General features: G+C 44.2%; 1 protein-coding gene across 5 annotated transcripts in view; it reads right to left on the minus strand.

Annotated features, from left to right (window-relative positions):
* VPS35L (VPS35 endosomal protein sorting factor like) overlaps positions 1–19860 on the minus strand; it is a 115800-nt gene that overhangs the window by 19711 nt on the left and 76229 nt on the right. For 4 of the 5 annotated variants that reach the window (XM_026003204.2, XM_072753740.1, XM_072753738.1 and 1 more), the window contains 2 exons: positions 18834–18948; positions 2932–3071 (listed from right to left, as the gene is read on the minus strand). In XM_026003204.2, coding sequence (XP_025858989.1) covers positions 2932–3071; positions 18834–18948 — 255 coding nt within the window. Of the gene's footprint in view, positions 1–2902; positions 3072–18833; positions 18949–19860 lie in introns of all 5 variants that reach the window. The other variant, XR_003235666.2, reaches the window with a different exon arrangement.

The following is a 19860-nucleotide window of genomic DNA, read 5'->3' on the forward strand; positions in this document are numbered from 1 at the left end:
GACAGTGCTGAAGAAGGTCTTCAGCACAGGGCACTGGGTAAGCATCACAGGGGGCCTATTCTTCATGTCATTCTCTTTACTAACTCCAGCAAGAGCATGCCCAGCAATACCAGGAATAAGAAAATCTGCTGAGACCAGGGAGACATTCCTATGAATGCCTAAGGGGCCAGGTAGGCAAGCAAAGTGGGTTTATAGGTCTGGGGTGCCCATGGGAATTGCAGAAACTGCACATGCCAACCCCCGCCGCGCCAACATCCTGCTCCTCCACAAAATGGGCCAGCTGCTCCCAAGCTGTGGCCAATTGGCCAGCTTGGAGAATGTGGGCCCCACATGGCAGGATCTGATTTTTCAAGAGGAACTAAAAAATCTGGGTTTTTCTGTGATCTACCAATTTTTAAATGTGGGTAATTCATTCCAAATGTTTTCCACTGTTATGTGGCCAAAAAGCCTGTCTACGGGCTGGATTCCACTCAGTGGTCATCAGTGCAGAACCCCAGGGACAGAGCTTCTGGGTCCCAGAGAACTTTCAGGTCAATTGCTTCATTCAGCCTTACAGCAGCCCTGCCAGGTAGGCACTCTGACGTCATTGTAGAAAGGTGACAATTGAGGCCTTGAAGAGTTAGGAAATTTTCCCAAAGCCACAAGGCTGCTGAGTCCCTGGGTCAGACACTCGAATTTCTGATTCTAAGCACAAGACTTTTGTAAAGGCTCCAAAGATTTTTAACATGAAGAAAACCCCATGTGCAGAAGGAAAATACATCCCAATTAACCAAGGAACAATGACACCCATCGGCTGCCTCTTCAGAATCTCGGATTCCTTCTGGTCCCCTCACTTGACAATGAGACTATCAAAAAAAGAGAGAAACTGATTATCCAAAGGACTAAGAAGGTGATCTGAAGTCAGGGGTTGAGCTCTGCCTCCTGACCACACCATCCTCTCCCTGGAGGACTTGGAATCTCAACTGGGACACTTGAAAACTGAGTCACTTTTTGTCTCCTCAGCTCCTCTGAGAGATGATACACATGCCTGACAATTCACCCATTCAAATGCACACTTCAGTGATGGTTAGTGTATGCAGAGCTGTGCAACCATCACCACAATCAATTTAGAACCTTTCCATCACCCCAGAAAGGAACCCTGTACTCATGAGAGCAGAGTTACTTCCTTGTGTGAGTCCAAAGGAATGTTTCTCAAAGTGTAGTGCTAGGACTGTCCACACCTGAACTGCTCAGGAAGCTTTCAAAAATGCTGATTCAGGGACGCCTGGGTGGCTCAGCAGTTAAGTGTCCGCCTTCGGTTCAGGGCGTGATCCTGGAGTCCTGGGATCGAATCCCACATCGGGCTCCCGGCGTGGTGTTCACTTCTCCTTCTGCCTGAGTCTCTGCCTCTCTCTCTTTCCATGTTTCTCATGAATAAATAAATAAAAACTTTTTAAAAAAGTTTTAAAAATACTGATTCGGGGGCTGATCCCAACCTATTAAGGTGAACCTCAAAGGGAGATCCAAGAATCTGTATTTTAGCAAGGATCACTGATTTCTCTGGACATCTGGCTCTCCCAGAAACCAATCTTGTTTTGTGCCTGGCCCTTGTCACAGCCTGGTGAAGGTTACGGGCTCCTCAGAATACAATTTGTAATGCAGAAAATAAAATACAGAAGACTACAAAGGAAACCAATTAAGCTAAACTTGTTGAGAGCCTGGGTGGGTTAGTTGTCTGCCTTCAGCTCGGGACATGATCTCGGGGTCCTGAGATCAAGCCCCACATTGGGTTCCCTGCTCAGCAAGTAGTCTGCTTCTCCCTCTCCCTCTGCCCATCCCCCTGCTTGTGCTCACTCCTCTCTGTCAAATAAATAAAACCTTTAAAAAATAATAAAATAAACCTGTCAAAATACTTGTTCAATATATGTGTTATATTGTGTTCTATTACTTCTTGGTGAACATGATTAATCAAAATGCCCAGTTGGTGAACATGTTACACCTGAAATGTGATATGAACATCATACGACTGACTTCTTTGGTGATAAAGTCCCAGCTATGTGACTACTACTGTGGCTCATTGCCTGTAACAGTGGAGCAACAGGCTAAGTTTGACTGAGATTTGTAAAAATTAATGGGTTTTTTTTTTCCCCCTCATCTAAATCCATGGTTGCCCTGCCAGACCCTCAGGTAGTAAGCAGACTCTGAGTTAAGAACTCTGCTGGGTGCAGGTCCTGGTGCTGGGTCTGGAGAGAGGCCTCAATTTGGCCCAAGCCTCATGGCTCATCAGCATGTTCCACGAGAAACCCCAGCATCCTTCCAACAATGTCCTCTTTGACCTCAGCTACCTAGTTTTGGCTTCTAGTACTTGCAATCAAAAGAACATCACCGTCACCTTTTACAGGGCTGAGTACGTGCCAACTGTTCTAACCACGTATATATATTCACTCACTTCAACCTCACAACAACCCAGAGATATAGACACTATTATTACTCCCATTTTATAGATGAGAAAACTGCAGCCAGTCATGTGATGTAATTGCCTGAGCTGGAAGGAGGGGGAGCAGAGATTCCACCCCAGACATCTTGGTCCCAAGACCTGAGCCCTTAATGACTAAATGGCACCCCCTTGACTGTATAGAGAACCTCCACTAATATACCCCAGACCTAAGATGAATGGAAAATACCCTAATTTAGTAGCATCTGGCTGGCTTGGTCAATAGAGCATGAGACTCTTGATCTCAAGCTCTGAGTTCAAGCCCTGCATTGAGGGAAGAGATTACTTAATAAATAAAAGTTAAAAAAAAATACATTGAGTAATTCAAACATCTGACTAGAAAACCAACATGCAGATACAGATAGAACATCCCTGCACTTTTAGGTCTAAGAATGAATATAAAGCAGATCAAAGAAGGAAGGACATCACCTTCTTTTCGCTCTTCTGGCGAAACGTACCGGAACTATTAATAAAGTAGAAAAGAAATTGCAGAGGAATTCCAGAAGGAATGATTCCGATGGTCGCATCTTTCCATCAATATTAATCATCTTTGGAACTTCTGGAATGAGGCTAATAGCGGCTTTGAAAAAGGCATCAGCTGCAAGACAGGAGAAAAGTCTGTGTTTGAGAGGTCTGAAACATCCAGGTTCTGCTTTCTTCTTCACGGGGCCTGCAGGGGTGTCCAGAGTGTCCCGTGCAAGTCAGGCCATGCTGAGGGCCCCATAGCACAAGCAGGCCTTACAAGAGGGTCTCTGCAACCCTAACCAATTCGTGCAACATTCAGGGCAGAGGGCACTGCCGTGGCTTCCCATCTTCCCCCTCTCCCTTCTTCCTTCACTGAGCAGCTCAGCTCGAAGAGCCTCACACTGGCTTGAATAATTAAGTGAAATAAGCAAGCGGCAAACTTTTTATGAAAGCCAAGAGATCATAGCTGCAGGGCCTGGGGGCTCAGCCCAGACTGGCCCTTGGATGCACCGTGTGAGTGCAGTCACCAAGCCCACTTCAGAGCTGGGAACTAGGGTGTGGAGGGACCAGTGCCTGGTCCTATATCAGGGTCCTGGGACCACCGCGGTTCTCACACTGGAGGGTGTGGGGCTGGGGGAGGCACAAACTCTGGTCTGCCTGTGTTTATGCTGTAGCGCACCCTGTAAAACATCTGAAGGAATCCACACGTGCACACCCATGCACACATGCACACACACAGCTTCAGAGACTTCTGACTAGGTGATTAGTTCCAGAGAATCACCTGGGAGAGGAATTTTTCTTTTTTTTAAAGATTTTATTTATTTATTCATGAGAGACACAGAGAGAGAGGCAGAGACACAGGGAGAGGGAGAAGCAGGCTCCCTGTGGGTAGCCCGACACAGGACTTGATCCCAGGACCCCGGGATTACACCCTAAGCCAAAGGCAGACGCTCAACCACTGAGCCACCCAGGTGCCCCAAGAGGAAGATATTTTTTTTTTTTTTAAATTTTTTTTTAATTTTTATTTATTTATGATAGTCACAGAGAGAGAGAGAGGCAGAGACACAGGCAGAGGGAGAAGCAGGCTCCATGCACCGGGAGCCCGATGTGGGATTCGATCCTGGGTCTCCAGGATCGCGCCCTGGGCTAAAGGCAGGCGCCAAACCGCTGCGCCACTCAGGGATCCCGAGGAAGATATTTTTAAAAAAATATTTAGTGTTCTGTCAAGAAGACCTCAAAGGGTGAGGGTGAGCAAGGCAAGGGGAGAAGAAGAGGAAGAGGGGGAAGGGGAGAGGAAGAGCTGGGAGGGACGGAGCACTGGGAGGACGAGACGGGAAGGAATGGATGGGGAGAGAAGGACAGGAGGTGGGGGCTGAGCCGGAGACGGAAAGAGTTCTTTCTAGAACTGCCAAAGTATCCGCCATGAGAAAAGGCCTCAAGGTCAAAACAGATGAACACTGACCTGACAAGTGAAATCTTAAACTACCCAACAAGATCAAACGTTTGCATGGTCCAAATAAATATACTTCCACGCTGAAACAACTTGCAGTGATGCGGAGAGGACGCAGCACTGGCACACAGCATCCTGAACTCACACCGGAACCCCATCCAGCACCCAGAGGGGCAAAGGCAACAACGAATGCCTGCCCTCCAGGAACAAAGGCCCACACTTAATGAGAAGAGTATGTGTCTGCAGCTGGAGAGCTGGGCCTTTTTCGCCTTTTCTTCAAAGCAAAAAAAAAAAAAAAAAAGACAGCACCATGATTAAGGAAAGACAGCTCTCTCAGAGGCTTTCCAGAAACTTCCTTCCAAGGCTTTCTCTCCCAAACTGAACTCATAACCTTAACCACATTCACCTAAGCAAATTCATGAAGCACCAGCTTCATCAGCGGTGAACAGGCACCTTGGGCAACAGAGAAAAGGGGGTGGGAGTCAACATCCCTCAGTAGGGTGTGAGGCCCATGTGATCACACTACTTCTATTTAACACCTACTTACAAGTGTGTGTCCTTGGGTCTGGGTGGGGGGTCGGGGAGGGGAGGTGGCCCTTTGGTCTGGGGGTTGGGGAGGAAGCACACAAAGCAGTCGATGTTGATCTTATGGGACAGAAAGAGACTACATACAGGGCCTCTGGGATGACACCTGATGTGGACTCTGGCAGACAGGGGCAGAAGGTGCAGGGTCTTGTGTCTCAGAGACAGTAGTAAAAGGCAGTGTCTGTACCACTGAGACTTCTAGGTCTATGGGAAGGTACAATAATCTCCGTGCCCACAGGAGGAAACAAGCTCAAAAAGTGAGTGGCCAGGTTAAAGCAGCCCAGGGATGGTCAAGGGCATTGCCCATGCTGAGCAATACGATCAAATCTGCATTAAAAAAACAAAACAAACAAACAAAAAACACATAGCCTGCAAATCATAGATCTGATAAGGGGTTTATGTCTAGAATATATAAAGAAGTTCTCCAACAATAGCACAAGTAACCAGGTTAACAATGGGCAAAGGACCGGAACAGACATTTCTCCAAAGCAAATACACAAATGGCCAATAAGCACATGAAAAGATGCGGGACATCAATAATCATTAGAAAAATCCAAATCAAAACCACAGTGAGATTTCAACACCGGGAGATAACATCAGGATGGGCACCATGAAAAAAAAAATCAGGGAATAAGAAGCATTGGCAAACACGTAGAGAAACTGGAATCCTAATGCACTGCTGGTGGGAATGTAAAATTGGTGGTCCCTCTAAAACTGGAACTAGAATTACCACCTGACCCTGCAATTTCACTTCCAGGAGTACGTTCCAAAAAATGAAAGCAATGACTTGAACAGATAGGTGTGCGTGAATGTTCCTGGAAGCACTATTCACCATAGCCAAGAGGTAGCAAAATCCTAGTGTCCATCAATAGATGAATGGAAAAGCAAAATGTGGACCACACACACAATGGAGTATTATTCAGCCTTAAAAGGAAGAAAACTGTAACACATGCTACAACACAGATGCATCTATCCTAAAAATATCATATTAAGTGAAACAGGTCAGACAAAAGGACAAATACATAGGATTTCGCTGTCATGAGGCAGAGTCATCAAATTTGGAGAGCAGAAAGCAGAATGGGGAGAGGGGAATAGTTATTGTTTAATGAATATACTTTTAATTTGGTTTGGGATGATGAAAAAGTTCTGGAAGTGGACAGGGGTGAGGGTTACATGGCATTGTGAATGTACCTAAAGCTACTGAATTGCATACTGAAAAACGCTTACAGCGATACATTTATGTCACTGATATGTAACCACACTACACGAAACAGAAACAGAGCTGAATCTACCCCTGACGTTAACCCCCCTGTAAGCTCAGACAGGCCTAGACTCCACCAGGTCTGGCTGTCCTCCTTCTGCAGGAAAAGCTCTCTGTCCCCATGGCTCTATAGGAATTGCTTTCTGGAGAAATCATTAAGTCCATAATGAACAAGGTGAAGAGCCTCTCAGCGGAAACGAAAATTCTGCTAAGAACAACTTGAAAGACCATTTATTTATTCTATTTATGTGTTTGTTACCAAGTGGCCCCGAGAAAAGTGCCTATTATTATGCCTCATTAAAGAAGGAGTAGCTTTGTGCTCTGTTCCTCACAAATGCCCCACTCAGTTCCCATTCCAAAGGAGAGAGCTAAAATAAACGGTTATTTAGGGGTTGGGGCAGGCAATGTTCCAGAGTGTTCCAAAGAGATTTTTTATTTCTATCCTCAGAAGACTTACCCCATATAAAAAATCTTATCTAGGAGACATCTCAATTTTGACTTAGTAATTAGGGCTCAAATCCTATGGTATACGAAACGAGTTTTTGCTCCTGGAGTTCAGAATAATCACATCAATACCATAGAAGAGTTTTGTGTCTATTAAAAGCCCTGGAAGACCATCCAAGATAAAATGGGCTAGATATGTTTTGTTTTTAAAGATTTATTTATTTTAGAGAGAAAATACGCAAGAGAAGAGGGAGGGAGGACGGGAGGAGGGAGAGCCAGAGAGAGTGTGTGCATCTCTAGCAAATTCCCCACTGAGTGCAGAGCCAGACATGGGGTTCAATCTCATCACCTGAGCCAAAATCAAGAGTCAGATGCTTAACCAACTAAGCCACCCAGGTGCCTCTTGCTTTTTTTTTGTTTGTTTGTTTTTGTTTTGTTTAAGACATACAGAGAAAGGAGAAATCAGATTCCAATCCATAAAGACTATTATTCCTGTTTCACTGGGGGAAGGAAAACAAGTGCATGTACCAGATTCCCTATGTATCTTTTTCTACCTGAATATTCTGAGGTTCCATGGAAGTAGGTTTCTTTTCCATATCCCACTTAAAAAAGAAAGAAAGAAAACCAAAAATACCACTCAGGCCTGGCTGGCCCCACCCTAGAGTGCACTCTGTTGGAGATCCTACTTGGGGTGCTGACTCCTCTACTGAGTGGCATTCTGTTGTTTCCATATAGTCATCAACATGTCCTCCAGCACTGCTGGCCACTGGGTGAGGGCAAACAGCCATCATCCCTGCTCGCAGAAAGAGGGACTGCACGACTCTCAGAGCCAAGAATTTAAATTGCTTTATCACAAGAATCATCAGAAGCCTTGCTAAAAATACAGGTTCCCAGACCCAATATTGCCGATGGAAATGTATTATGGTACAGTCACACTGCAGGACCTGGCAGTTCCTCCAACTGTAGATGGATGCTATGAACACACATACACATACAGGCTACGATATGGATCAACCTTGAAATCATTAAAGCTAAATGAAAGGAGTCAATCATAAAAGACCCGTATTATAAGACTGAATTTATATGAAATAGTAAGAATAGGCAAATCCATAGAAACAAAGAGTAGTCTGGTACCTGCCTGGAGCTTAGAAGAGAGGGAACAGGGAGTGACTACTTAATGGACTGAGGGTTTCCTCTCAGGGTGATGAAAATATTCTGGAATTAGTGATGAAAGTTGCACAACTCTGTGAATGTCCTAAAACCCACTGAATTATACTCTTCTTGATAGAGGGTGGATTTTATGATACACAGATCAATCATATCTCACTAAGCTGTTATTTAAGAAATAGATGTGAATTCCCAGGTGCCACCTTAAATGTATTGAACACACTACCATGAGAGACTTGGAAATCTAACTTAAAAAAAAAAAAAAAACTCTGAATGGGTAACAGAGCTACAGGATTCAAAATTCCAAAGGTAACATTCTTTCTCACTCCCATTTCCCACCATCCAATTACCCTTTCCTGAGGCAGAGAATTTAACTGCTGCTTGACACCATTTTGCAACTCCCTTCACCCCCACCTCACACTTAACAGCAGATCTTTAAGATTATTCCATGACTGGGGCACCTGGGTGGCTCAGTAGGTTCAGCATCTGACCCTTGATTTTCACTCAGGTCAGGATCCCTCCCATCTGCTTGTCCCTCTCTCTCTCTGCTCCTCCTCTCTCTCTCAAATAAAATCTTCAAAAAAAAAAAAATCTATTCCATCATTGTACACCTTCATCTTTTTTAAATAGCTACAAAGTGGAATCTGGTCCATTTGCGTTGTCTTCCAATTTGTGGACGGCAGGGCGAAACACATATATGATTTACCATCTTGACCACTTGGTCCACTGTTTCTTTAAATAAGCTTCTCTAGTGAATTTTAGAATTCAAGAGGTTTGGAAAAAAAGAAAAGTTCTAAATTGTTGAGATAAATACAGACTACGACTTCCAGTCATGAATGGCATACTCTGAAAGGTTGAACCCGGAGACATTCAGCCAGATGCACACACAAGTGGACAGCAGTGAGGAGACTCAGCCAGGCCAGGCTACCCTGTCACTTCATATATATAATAAGGGCCACAGAAGCTTGTTAAAACAATTACAATAGTTTTTGATAATTTTCTGAGATTTCAGGCTTTCCTGTTTCCCATTCTGGGCAATTTCAAAGGGTCTGCAGAATGCCAAAGGAGCATATTCCAGAAACCTTTGTAAGGACATGGAGAAGTCAAACACACTGAAAACATAAAGTCACCAAAAGAGGAGGATGGTCAACAAAATATATGTCACTAGCAAACCCTGGAAGAAGGGGAGATGTAAACAGAAGCCTGAAATGAGGGCTTAGTTGAAGATACTAGGTGAGCTGTGTTTGGATTATCTGGGCTGCCGCTGCTATAAATGAGGCAGCTGTTCTCTATGGAGGAAGGTATCTTTGTATCAAGTCCAAGCACAGTTGGAGAAACAACCCAGCAATAAGGGACTAGTTAAAATTGTTGCAGCTAATAAAGAAAACAAGGTACATCTGTTCTGTTTTGATATATAAAGAGGTCTATGATTTATTAAGTGCAAAAAAACGTTATAGAACAGTGTATAGCATGACCCTATCTTTGTAAGAGAAGTGTTATGTGCTTATGTAGATGCATAAAAAAAGTGAGGCATTAGAATGCCCAAGTACTAAGTGTGATACAGGAGTGGTAGCTGAGGCTGAAGGAAACAGATCTTTGACACACTAAGTTACTGTTTGGGAATTTTCATTTAAATCCCTAAAAACTCTTCTTGAGCATACAAAGGCAATACAAATCTGTTATAAAATTTTCAGTCATGGGAATGTACAAAACAGACCATGAGAAAATGAGGTAGACAGAGAGATGGTCACAGGGGTATCTGGAGAGAACCCCCTTCTTTCTTTACCAGAGGCAAGGCACCCACTGCTGTGGGCGCTAGCACTCCTGCTGCTCTAAGGGATGTCTACCTTGTGTGCGTAAAGCGAGGGACTAAGGGTGGTGCCCACCTTCCAGAGGCCCAGGGAACTGCTCTGTTCCCCACAACCAATGCACCAAGAAGTTTGCTCTCTGATTAGCTGCTCCATGACATGAGTCATAATTCAGGATTCAAGCTCTCTAGACAGCTTCACTTGCCTGGATTCTTCTCGAGGCTTTACAAAGTCTCACCGTGTGGCTTGGAAGCTTTTTCCAGCTCCGGTAAGACAGCTTGTGGCCGTAGGCATGCTCACCTGAAGTGCCCGCTGCTGTCTTTTTTGTATACCAAGGCTGTGCATATGACTCTGAAAGATACAGAGACTAAGATATCTATCAACTGAACAACTACTGGAAAGCTTCAAAATGCTCAGGATTAAGGTGCCAGTTGCCCATTGCTGGCAAGAGCAAAAAACAAAAAAACATCAAAAAACAACCCTGGAAGGAGTCCAAATGTTTTTCAATAGGAGTTTAGGAAAAAAAATGGAGGGGGGGGGGGTGTTTGGGGAAATAATTTACAGCACTTCCAGTAAGAAAAGGAAATGAAACTGAACACTGAATAGTCATTACAAACAATGAGGTGGATCTTTATATACTGATATGGGTACGTGGGAAGGGGCAGTGGGAGAAAGACCAAAATTTAAGTGAAAAAAGCAAATTGAAAAATATTGTGGAAGACGTGATCCATTAAGACACATGGAAAACATGTGGAAGACTGCATGTATATATGAGAATGCAGACAGATGAGGAGGGAAGAACACATGAGACAGACGTGAGAACAAACGAGTATTTCTAAATGGAGAAAAGTTAAGAAGACTATCCAAACTGTAAATGATGGCTATTTTTTTGGATGGGAGGAAACAGAACAAATTACTGGTGGCTTTTATTTTGAAGCTTTTTAGATTTTTAAGTTCTACATTTCTTTGTGGGGACTTTTTTTTTTTTTTTAAAGATTTTATTTATTCATGAGAGACACACACACACAGAGGCATAGGCAGAGGGAGAAGCAGGTTCCATGCAGGGAGCCCGATGTGGGACTCGATCCTGGGTCTCCAGGATCAGGCCCTGGGCTGATGGTGGCACTAAACCACTGGGCCACCTGGGCTGCCCTTTGTGGGGATTTTTTTCAAATGAGCATGAGATACATATTTTTTAACAAAAATCATTAAGACTTAACATACAGGTTGTCTGTTTTTCTACAGAAAACAGGAGAGTACCTCCAAATACCCTTCATACAAAAGAACATAAACTCAGACTAGAACTGTGACCTTGAGAGTAAGGTCATCCTTTTGTGTCAATTGGCGTTGTCAATACAGAATGTGATTCAGTATGTGAATCATAAGAGACAGCCAAGAAGCAATAACCTATAACCTACCTTCAGAGGCAGTATTTGTTTTTTGTTTTTTTTTTTTAATAACACATTAGGTCAGTGCTAATGGGAAATTTTTACTATCCTCCAGAGTCATAAACTCCCAGGGATACACAAGACAACAGAAGCAATTTGCTCCAATCCCAAACACACCTCCAGAAATCACATGTCCCCCTGGGCAGCAGAGATGGACAGCTCTCAGTCCAGGGAACTCTAGGAAAGGAAACATCACTATTTCTTGGGACAAAACCTCACAAGAGGGTGAAAGATCCCCTCCCATTCCTTGAATACACTTGATTAAAGCAGGATTCTGGCTACACTGTCTCAAGTTCTATCAATCCTATTGCTAAACAAACTTACCAGTCTTCAACATTTTCCATCTCGCCATAGGCATTTAGGTTTGGAGTGACAACAGCACTGTTGTTACAGACACTGTTGTACAGATGTACCATCGGGACATAGCCCACTGCCTCAGACTTTGTATTTTGGAAAAAGTGGTAATGTCCTCCCCCCCACCCTCACCCCCACCCCCAAAGTGGTATTAGGAGGTAGGGACTTGGTGGTGATGAGATCATGAGGGTGGAGCCCTCACAAAAAGGATTAGTGCCCTTATAAGAGAGGCCCCAAAGAATGCGCTCACCCCTTCCACATTCGAGCACACAGTGAGAAGATGGCTGGCCGTGAACCAGGAAGTCCTTGCCAGATACTGGATCTGCTGGTAGCTTGGTCTTGGTCTTCCAGCCTCCAGAACTATGAGCAACAAATGTCTACCCTGAAGCCATGCGGTCTTCAGTATTTTCATTTCAGTGGGCCCAACTTCAGTCTGTAATGAAGATGCGCTGTTACCAGTGGCAGGGGTGCCTTCAGGTAAAGCCTCAAGGTCCAAATGGCCACGTTATTATCTATAGGTGAGTTATCCATAGAGATTTAGTGCTGTTTATAACTACCTGTGTCTCTGTAATAGAATGCTGTTATAGCAGTTATGTTGGGAGGATTTAAGGGGCTACGCTATTTTGATAATATGTATATAGAGTAAGATTTAAAAAAATATGAATGCCTAGAAACGATTAAATACTTTATCCAATGCTTACTTGTTATCAATGACAGCTGAATCAAACTTTGATTTTGCCATCTGGTTTACATGGAATGCTCTTTCGATTCAGCGCATTGTGGAAAGCTCCCTGGGGTCATGGAAATGACTTCTCAATTCCCCTGTGCCACCCATGTTACCTGACTTATGTCTTTGGGTAATGCACAGTCGACACGCCCTTCTAAAATCCCTGCAGTAGCTCACAGGAGGCTGTGAAGGGGTCTGTGTGATATCAGTTTTGGATTTCCCGGAGCAGAAAGGATTAAGTTTCTCGCATCTGGATTCTGGTTATTTCCTACACAAGCTTATCTACTGTTCGATCTATGATAATTGGCCTCCAGCAACCATAGGTACCCAGGGCTAGAAATAATACTTTGTGTTGTGGTTACAGGAACTAACTAACTTCAGGGAAGCCCAGGGGGTTAGAAAGAGCACTTGAAGTCAGATTAGGCCACTTATTTGCTGGCTGCTCCTGGGTAAGCCCTGTCCTACTTCGGAGTCTTAGTTTCATCATCTGTAAAATAAATATAAATCACCTTACATACTGAGTAAGACTAGACTGCTTTGTGAGGAATTCAGGTCTCTCATCAGCCCCCAACTTAACTTGATCTCCTATTCATTCTTTCCAGAAGCATGGTTTCCAGCCACCAGGCCTTTGCTCCCGCTGCTGTCTCCCTCTGCCTCATTTCAGTATATAACAACTCCCTCCCTTAGCCTCCTTTAATGCCACTTGTTTTATGAAGTTTGTGGCTTCTTTTTTTGTTGTTCTTCCAAGGCAAGGGTCCTCTCTCTCTTTTCTAAAATTCTGTTGAACATTTTATGAACTTCTTGCACATTTATCATGGGTAGCCTTGTGTAACTGTCACCTAACCTACTCTCCCCTACTAGCATACAGTCTCTTTAAGGGCATTCCGGATCAGCACAATGCTGGGCACCGTGGCTTGCTTGTGAAAAATGGCCAAGAAATGCTGGCAGGAAGAAGCAAATCGTAGACATTTACTAATGGAAAGAGCTGAGTGAACTTATGGGAAGACTCTCCCTTGCCTGTTTTCTGTGGGTTCCATCCATTCCAGGCCCTGAGACTCCCTAAAGTAGATGGACCGGGTGTGTTGGGATGTGGGCGACAAGCTTCAATTGTTCCAGCAAAAATAATCTGCTTTGTTCATGATCACCAGAGAGGCCTCAAGGTTTGAGAAAACAGTCACATCAAATATATTCTTCAGAATGGTGTGTCAATGGAACTAGTAAATATGACCAACCCCAGAGACTCGGTAAGTGGAAGAAGGCCAGTTTTCTCCATCATAAGCTGCTCGTTACCCTCCAGGAGGAGGATAAAACATTATCTCTCTCCACATTATTGTCCAGGCCACCTCCATTAGCAGTAACAGTTCCCAGTAGCCACTGGGCTCCACAGTATCAGGCCGCAGTCTCTCCTCTTTGCTTCCAGTTCTTCACAGAATAAACCAGCACAACAGCTTCATTCAACGTCTGTGCACCTCAGGATATGTTTGAACCTAACTTGTGTTCTTTAATTTAAAACTATGAAAATAAAGTATTTAAAACCTGCTAGGAGGGCTTTGATGGGATTTGCTTCTGAATAGCAGAGTTCCTTCGGAGTTACATCCATACCATGGAAGGCATCATACCATTTATATGTATCAATATTATTAAGAATGATCAACCATCATTATCGTATGATTACCACACATTCACTCAAGATTTCTTGAGCACCCATGTGGTAGGCAATGTGCCAGGAGCCAGGAATACAACATCAAACATGATAGGTAAGATTTCATGGAGCCATTACTCTTATAGGGGAGAAAAGCAGATAATTATTTACATATTTACTTGTTAAATAACAGTCCCTCCAGTGAAGGACATGCCAGGTGTCAGGATCACACATTATATAGAATAACCTGACCTAACTCTGGGGGTTGAGAGGCCACGGACGGTGTTCCTTAAGAAGTAGCTTATAGGGGCACCTAGGTGGCTCAGTAGTTGAGCATGTGCCTTCGGCTCACGTCCGATCCCAGAATCCTGGGATGAAGTCTTGCATCAGGCTCCCATAGGGAGCCTGCTTCTCTCTCTGCCTCTCTGGGTCTCTCATGAGTAAATAAAATCTTAAAAAAAAAAAAAAAAGTGGCTTGTAAGCTAAGCTCTGAAGAATAAAGATGTTTAAAAAATAAAAGAAAATAAAATTTAAAAGGAGGGGGAAAATTCTGGAAAGCACTATTTATCATAACAGAAAGCATTATTATTAATGAAAACAATGAAACTACTTTGCTTGAATTGTAGTCTCTATCGTTTCGTCTTTGGAGGAACAGCAGATCCTGATTGGTTTGTTTTCCAGGATAATTCAGCAGGGTTCATCTTAAAAGAACTATTGGCTTTCCTGTGGATTTCTCAAGGTTTTGCATATGAGAAGTTTGCTTTCAGAATCCTGAAACCACAGAGCTGTCATTTTATGTAGAACTCCACAGCATACTTCTGTCTTTTGAGAGGCAATTTTTTTTTTTTTAAGATTTTTATTTATTTATTCATGAAAGACACAGAGAGAGAGAGAGAGAGGCAGAGACACAGGCAGAGGGAGAAGCAGGCTCCATGCAGGGAGCCTGATGTGGGACTCAATCTTGGGTCTCCAGCATCATGCCCTGGGCTGAATGCAGGCGCTAAACTGCTGAGCCTGAGGCAATTAGATGAGGTTAATATTTACTGAGCAGCTACTGTGCTAGCAAGCCAAGCTCTCAACTCTCATTTAACCTGCAACAGACAGGTGCCACAGCTGAGCTCTCCACTTGACAGATGAAGACACTGAGGCACAAGAGGGCCAACTTGTCTGAGGGCATCCAGCTTGTAAGTGGCAGAGTCGGGACCAGGGGACCTGAAAGTCAGTATCAGTGAGGGATGCATCTCAGTACCCTGATGTTGCCCAGATACACCCAGGCTTTCACAACTCCCATCCATGTCTTTGTTCAAGCCCCTCACCCCACCTGAAATGCCAAGGATTCCTTCACTCCCCACTCCTCCCAATAAATATATGTTCTCTTGCTAAGACCCAACTTCAACATTACTTCCACTGTACCTTTCTCAGATTAAAAGCTGGAAAGATAAAGGAACTAAAAAAGAAAGGGCAAAGATTCTGTTCCTTTCTCAGATTAAAAGCTGGAAAGATAAAGGAACTAAAAAAGAAAGGGCAAAGATTCTGTTCTTGCTGTGGCCTAGTAATAATGTTCTAGAAAGAACCACTCACAAATAAGAGCAAGAACTTATCTAGTGAAGTGGCTGAAAGAAAAGATAGACAGGCATCTCCAGGTGAGAAGCACAAGTCTGTTTCTCCTAACTACTGGGGGCAATAGGTGGCTTTGGAACCACACCCACCCTCCACCCCCAGGCCCCCCACAATCCACTCCACATGCTACACCAGTATGTCCAAAGGACTAGAACCAGGCCTCCCCTGTAAAAAAGCCTTCGTCAGCTTCCCACACACAGTTCAACGGGGTTTAAGGTCAGGCTGGACCCAGTCCTGGCAAAGCCACTGCCCAATAAAGCAGGTACAACTGAGGCTGGATCGGAGAGACCAGAAAATGAATCGGGGGAAGAGGACTGTTTTATAACCAGCTGAGAGGTGGGGTGTGTAATGGGGATGAACAAAAGCAGCCCATTTCCACAAGCTTCATTTAATTTATATGTAGCCTTCCCCTGCTCAGTAATTGAATGTATTATTTATTTTGGCCAGCAACTGCCGCATGTGGCTTTCAGATCAACAATAATAGGCTTTTAAGGTTCAGTGCCATAGCATTTAGAGACTGGAGTAAAAATCAGCAGATAAATTATTAAACATGAAGTGGACGCCACATTCCTGCCCCTCCTACAGTGGCCTGAAGTGCGGGGTGAGGCTGATGAGGAGTCCAGGGCACTAACCACCCATACAGCGTGTACCAGGCTCCTCTGACACTGCTTATCTCCCGGTGTGGACTGAGGCCACTACAGGCGGCACAAGAGAGCAAAAGCCACCCATGGCTCTCATCGAATAGTTCTTGGAGCAGCAAATCTTTGAGGATGGGGGAGCCTTTATTTAGCTTAAGATTTTTTTTTGTTTTACCTTTAAAAACAAAAATAGCATGAAACCCCATATGGGATCCAGTCATAATAAGCTTGCCTGGGATCTACAATATTTTAGACCATGGTCCTTAGTTTCTAAGTTGGGAGAAGAAAGATCTAGGCTTCTAGAGCCTCCACTTATAAAGTTCAGGGCACTAATACCAGCAGCTCACAGTCTGTTCCTAATATTCTAAATTATGCCAGACTCAAGGGTTCCAAATTAAATCTACTATTCCTGAACTCTTTAAGAGGGAACAGTTTATAGTAAGTGCCTAGGTGGCTCAACTGGTTAAGTGTCTGCCTTTGGCTCAGGTCATGATCCCAGTGTCCTAGGATCAAGCCCCATGTTGGACTCCCTGCTTGGCAGGGAGCCTGCTTCTCCCTTTCCTGCCCACCCCTGCTTGTGTCCTGTCAAATAAATAAATAAAATCTTTTTTTAAAAAAACAACAAACGACCTTTAAAAAAAAGATTTTAAGTGTCTTACATCAAAGACATATGCATATGTCTTTGCATAACAACAGGTTTTTGGTGGTGGCTGTACATTTTTGTTTTACCTCGTTTCTTGCTCACCCATCATCCTTACCAAAGCAGGTACCAGGACAAAGTTCCATGTTTACCAACACACAACAACAGCAAGTGGGGAGAGTGGATAAGAAATACACACAGTAAGAAAACAGATCAAAAGTATAATGATCACAAGGAGGATAGTACAGAGCATGATAGACTAGGAAGGTGCATTCAGCTAAAGCATTGCTTCTAGCTAGAGTGGACAGCAAGGGCTACCCCAACAACTAACCGAGGCTTGGTTTTCATCACCTGCCTGGTAAGTGAAACAAAAACAAAAACAAAAACCCAACCAAGTATCTGGGAGAAGATCATTTTAGAAAGAGGAAATGGCAAGTACAAAGACTCTGGGTTAGAACACAGCTTTATATGTTCAAAGAACAGGAGAAAGCCAGTGTGGCTTAAGTGTGGCGTAGGATGAAGACAAAAGGAAGGCAGGCACCAGACAACCTGAGGACTCACAGGCAAGGTGTTTGATGTAATTCCAGATGCAGTGGAGAGCCGCTGGAGTACCCAGAAGTCAAAAGCAAAACTAAGCAGAGTTTGAAAAGGCTCATGGGTAGCAATCATGTTGGAAGACCTCAGTGCCCGGAGCTGCCCCAGGTAAATGAAGATCCGGATCAACGTACCCAAACTGCCATGCCAAGGACCACTCTCCAACCAGCCCAGAGAACCCATCCAAAGCAATGGCAGCAAGTGGTGGATGGTTAATCTTGGCGTTATGAACTGTGAGGTCAGGTGGGGGATGGGAGTGGAGGTCAGACCACCATCGGAAACATCAGCCCCCTCATACGGTGCCACAGAAACCTCCAAGTTAGTCACTTAGGCTTCCCAACCGTTTGCCCTACAAATGCTCTATCACAGCAGCAAAGAGCATGGCCTTGAGTCAGACAGATCAGGGGCTGAGTGTTGGCAAATGAGCCCCTCCCTGCCTCGGGTTCTGAGAAAGGAGGCACCAACCACAGGACCACCTCATGCAGCTGTTGGAAGATAAAATGAGACAATATGTGCAAAAGGCTCGCCACATACAAATGCTCCATCAATGGTGCCAGGATCTCGTCCTCTCTGTGTGATGGCCTGCTGGGTGGCTCCCTTGCTGCTGAGGCTCTGCATGCATGCCCTTGACACATGCTGTCCCAGAAGGTGACAAGCACATCCTGTAGCAAACACCTGTGACTCCAGCACTCTGCCTGAGGGCTTTCTCTTGGCTCCAGGGCAGAGCAGGCGAGGGAGCCAGAGAGTTGATGATCTAGAAACAGCCCTCAGCCAATGGCAGATGGAATACAGAGTCAAGAACCCATTTTCCCTGCCCCTTGGGTGGGGCAGCGCGGAGGCCATTTGACACCCCCTCCCAGAAGTCCCTCTTGAGAATATACCTCAGCTGCCCACAGCAGTAACCTGCCAAGTAGCACATCTTTTGTTGGCTTCCTTCCCTGTCTCAGCTCCCCCCCATGGCTTGACTGACACCCTCGGGGATTACCTCCCAAATGAACCATGTGGCTCCTGCACCTCGTAGAGAAATGAGTCTTGAGCAGAATTTTTATCACTAACAGCAAGCTATTGAGAGTATTCTTTCTATACTTATTAGCTTCTATTTGTAGGTCTCAGGGCTTTCAAACAAACAAACATCAACAAAAAAATACACAGCAATCTGCTGCAATGAAGCAATCCTAACTTGTAAAATTCTCTAGGCATACTCATCCTGGGATGTCGAGCTGCCTGCCTTGGCCTGTCTGAGACAGGTTTCAGAAAGGTCCTTATAGGAACACAGCTTCACACTCTACTCTGCCTCACTCTATAAATGTGGGCTTCCTGCTAAAGAAACAGATTTAAAAATTCATCATTGCTCAATCAGTTCTTTTTTTCCTTCTTAGAAGAATCTCTCTCTGTTTCTGTCTCTCCATACACACACACACACACACACACACACACACACACACACACACACACAGAGCTGAGTTGGCTTTCCTAAGTAGCCGGGAAATGCTTAGAGGAGAGAATGATAGGCTTACCTTGGGAGAGGCACTGGTTGGCCAAGGCAACCTGACCAGAATGCAGGTAGAGGTTGAGTCGTGTGAAAATGCTCACCAGGGAGGGGATGGTGATGAAGCAGTAGGCAACACAGGCCTAGAAGGATAGGAAGAAATACAGTGGGTGATGTAAGCAGTACCATCATGGCAGACTGTCCTCCTGCTTTCATCTATCACAGATTTTCAAGCAAAAAAACTCTTAAATTAACGAATCTCCTCATTCTGAGCCCCAATTTTCTCCTCTTCCCTCTGCATCATACTCTAGAGGTCTCTTTGGGAGGAGGGGGATGGGCAAATAAGGAGCTTAAGGGTGTAAGAAAAATAAATCCTCATCTGTCATCCCAAGAAGTAAATAGGTAACACCTGACATTGACTGAGAAGCCAGCTCTTAAACCAATTACTTAAAAATATGGGAGTAATTAGAAAAAGAAATTGCTCAAAAAGGTTTTGAGGTGGTCGGCTCTGAGAAAAGATGTATGAGGTCAGAGCAGGGATGGAATGCTTATTTTTCACTGTCCTCTTTTTGGTCTGATTCCATTTTTTTAGAACACAGATATGGGGACGCCTGGGTGGCTCAGTGGGCTAAGCATGTGCCTTTGGCTCAGGTCATGATCTCAGGGTCCTGGGATTGAGCCCCACATTAGGCTCCCTCTGCTCAGTGGGGAGCCTGCTTCTCCCTCTCCCTCTTTACTGCTTCTCATGCTCATGCTCTCTCTCTCTATATCTCTCAAATAAATAAAATCTTTAAAAAAATTTTAAAAAACACAGATATGTATTGCTTTGATAAAAAGACCTTCCAGTTACAGGCTCAAACCAGAGATAATTCGGCTGGCAAAAAACTGTAATCCACCTCCCAACCTCCTCTCCACAGCATGGAGATGATCATTTCTTTTGAAAATATTAAGTGATTAGTCCATAGATACTCAAGGAAAAACTAATCTGGAAAATCAATACTGAACACCCTGAGGACATCTTTGTCTTTTTCTGGGAAAATCAACTTTAGAAACTT

The sequence above is a fragment of the Vulpes vulpes genome, chromosome 3 (assembly GCF_048418805.1).
Source record: "Vulpes vulpes isolate BD-2025 chromosome 3, VulVul3, whole genome shotgun sequence".
Lineage (NCBI taxonomy): Eukaryota > Metazoa > Chordata > Mammalia > Carnivora > Canidae > Vulpes > Vulpes vulpes.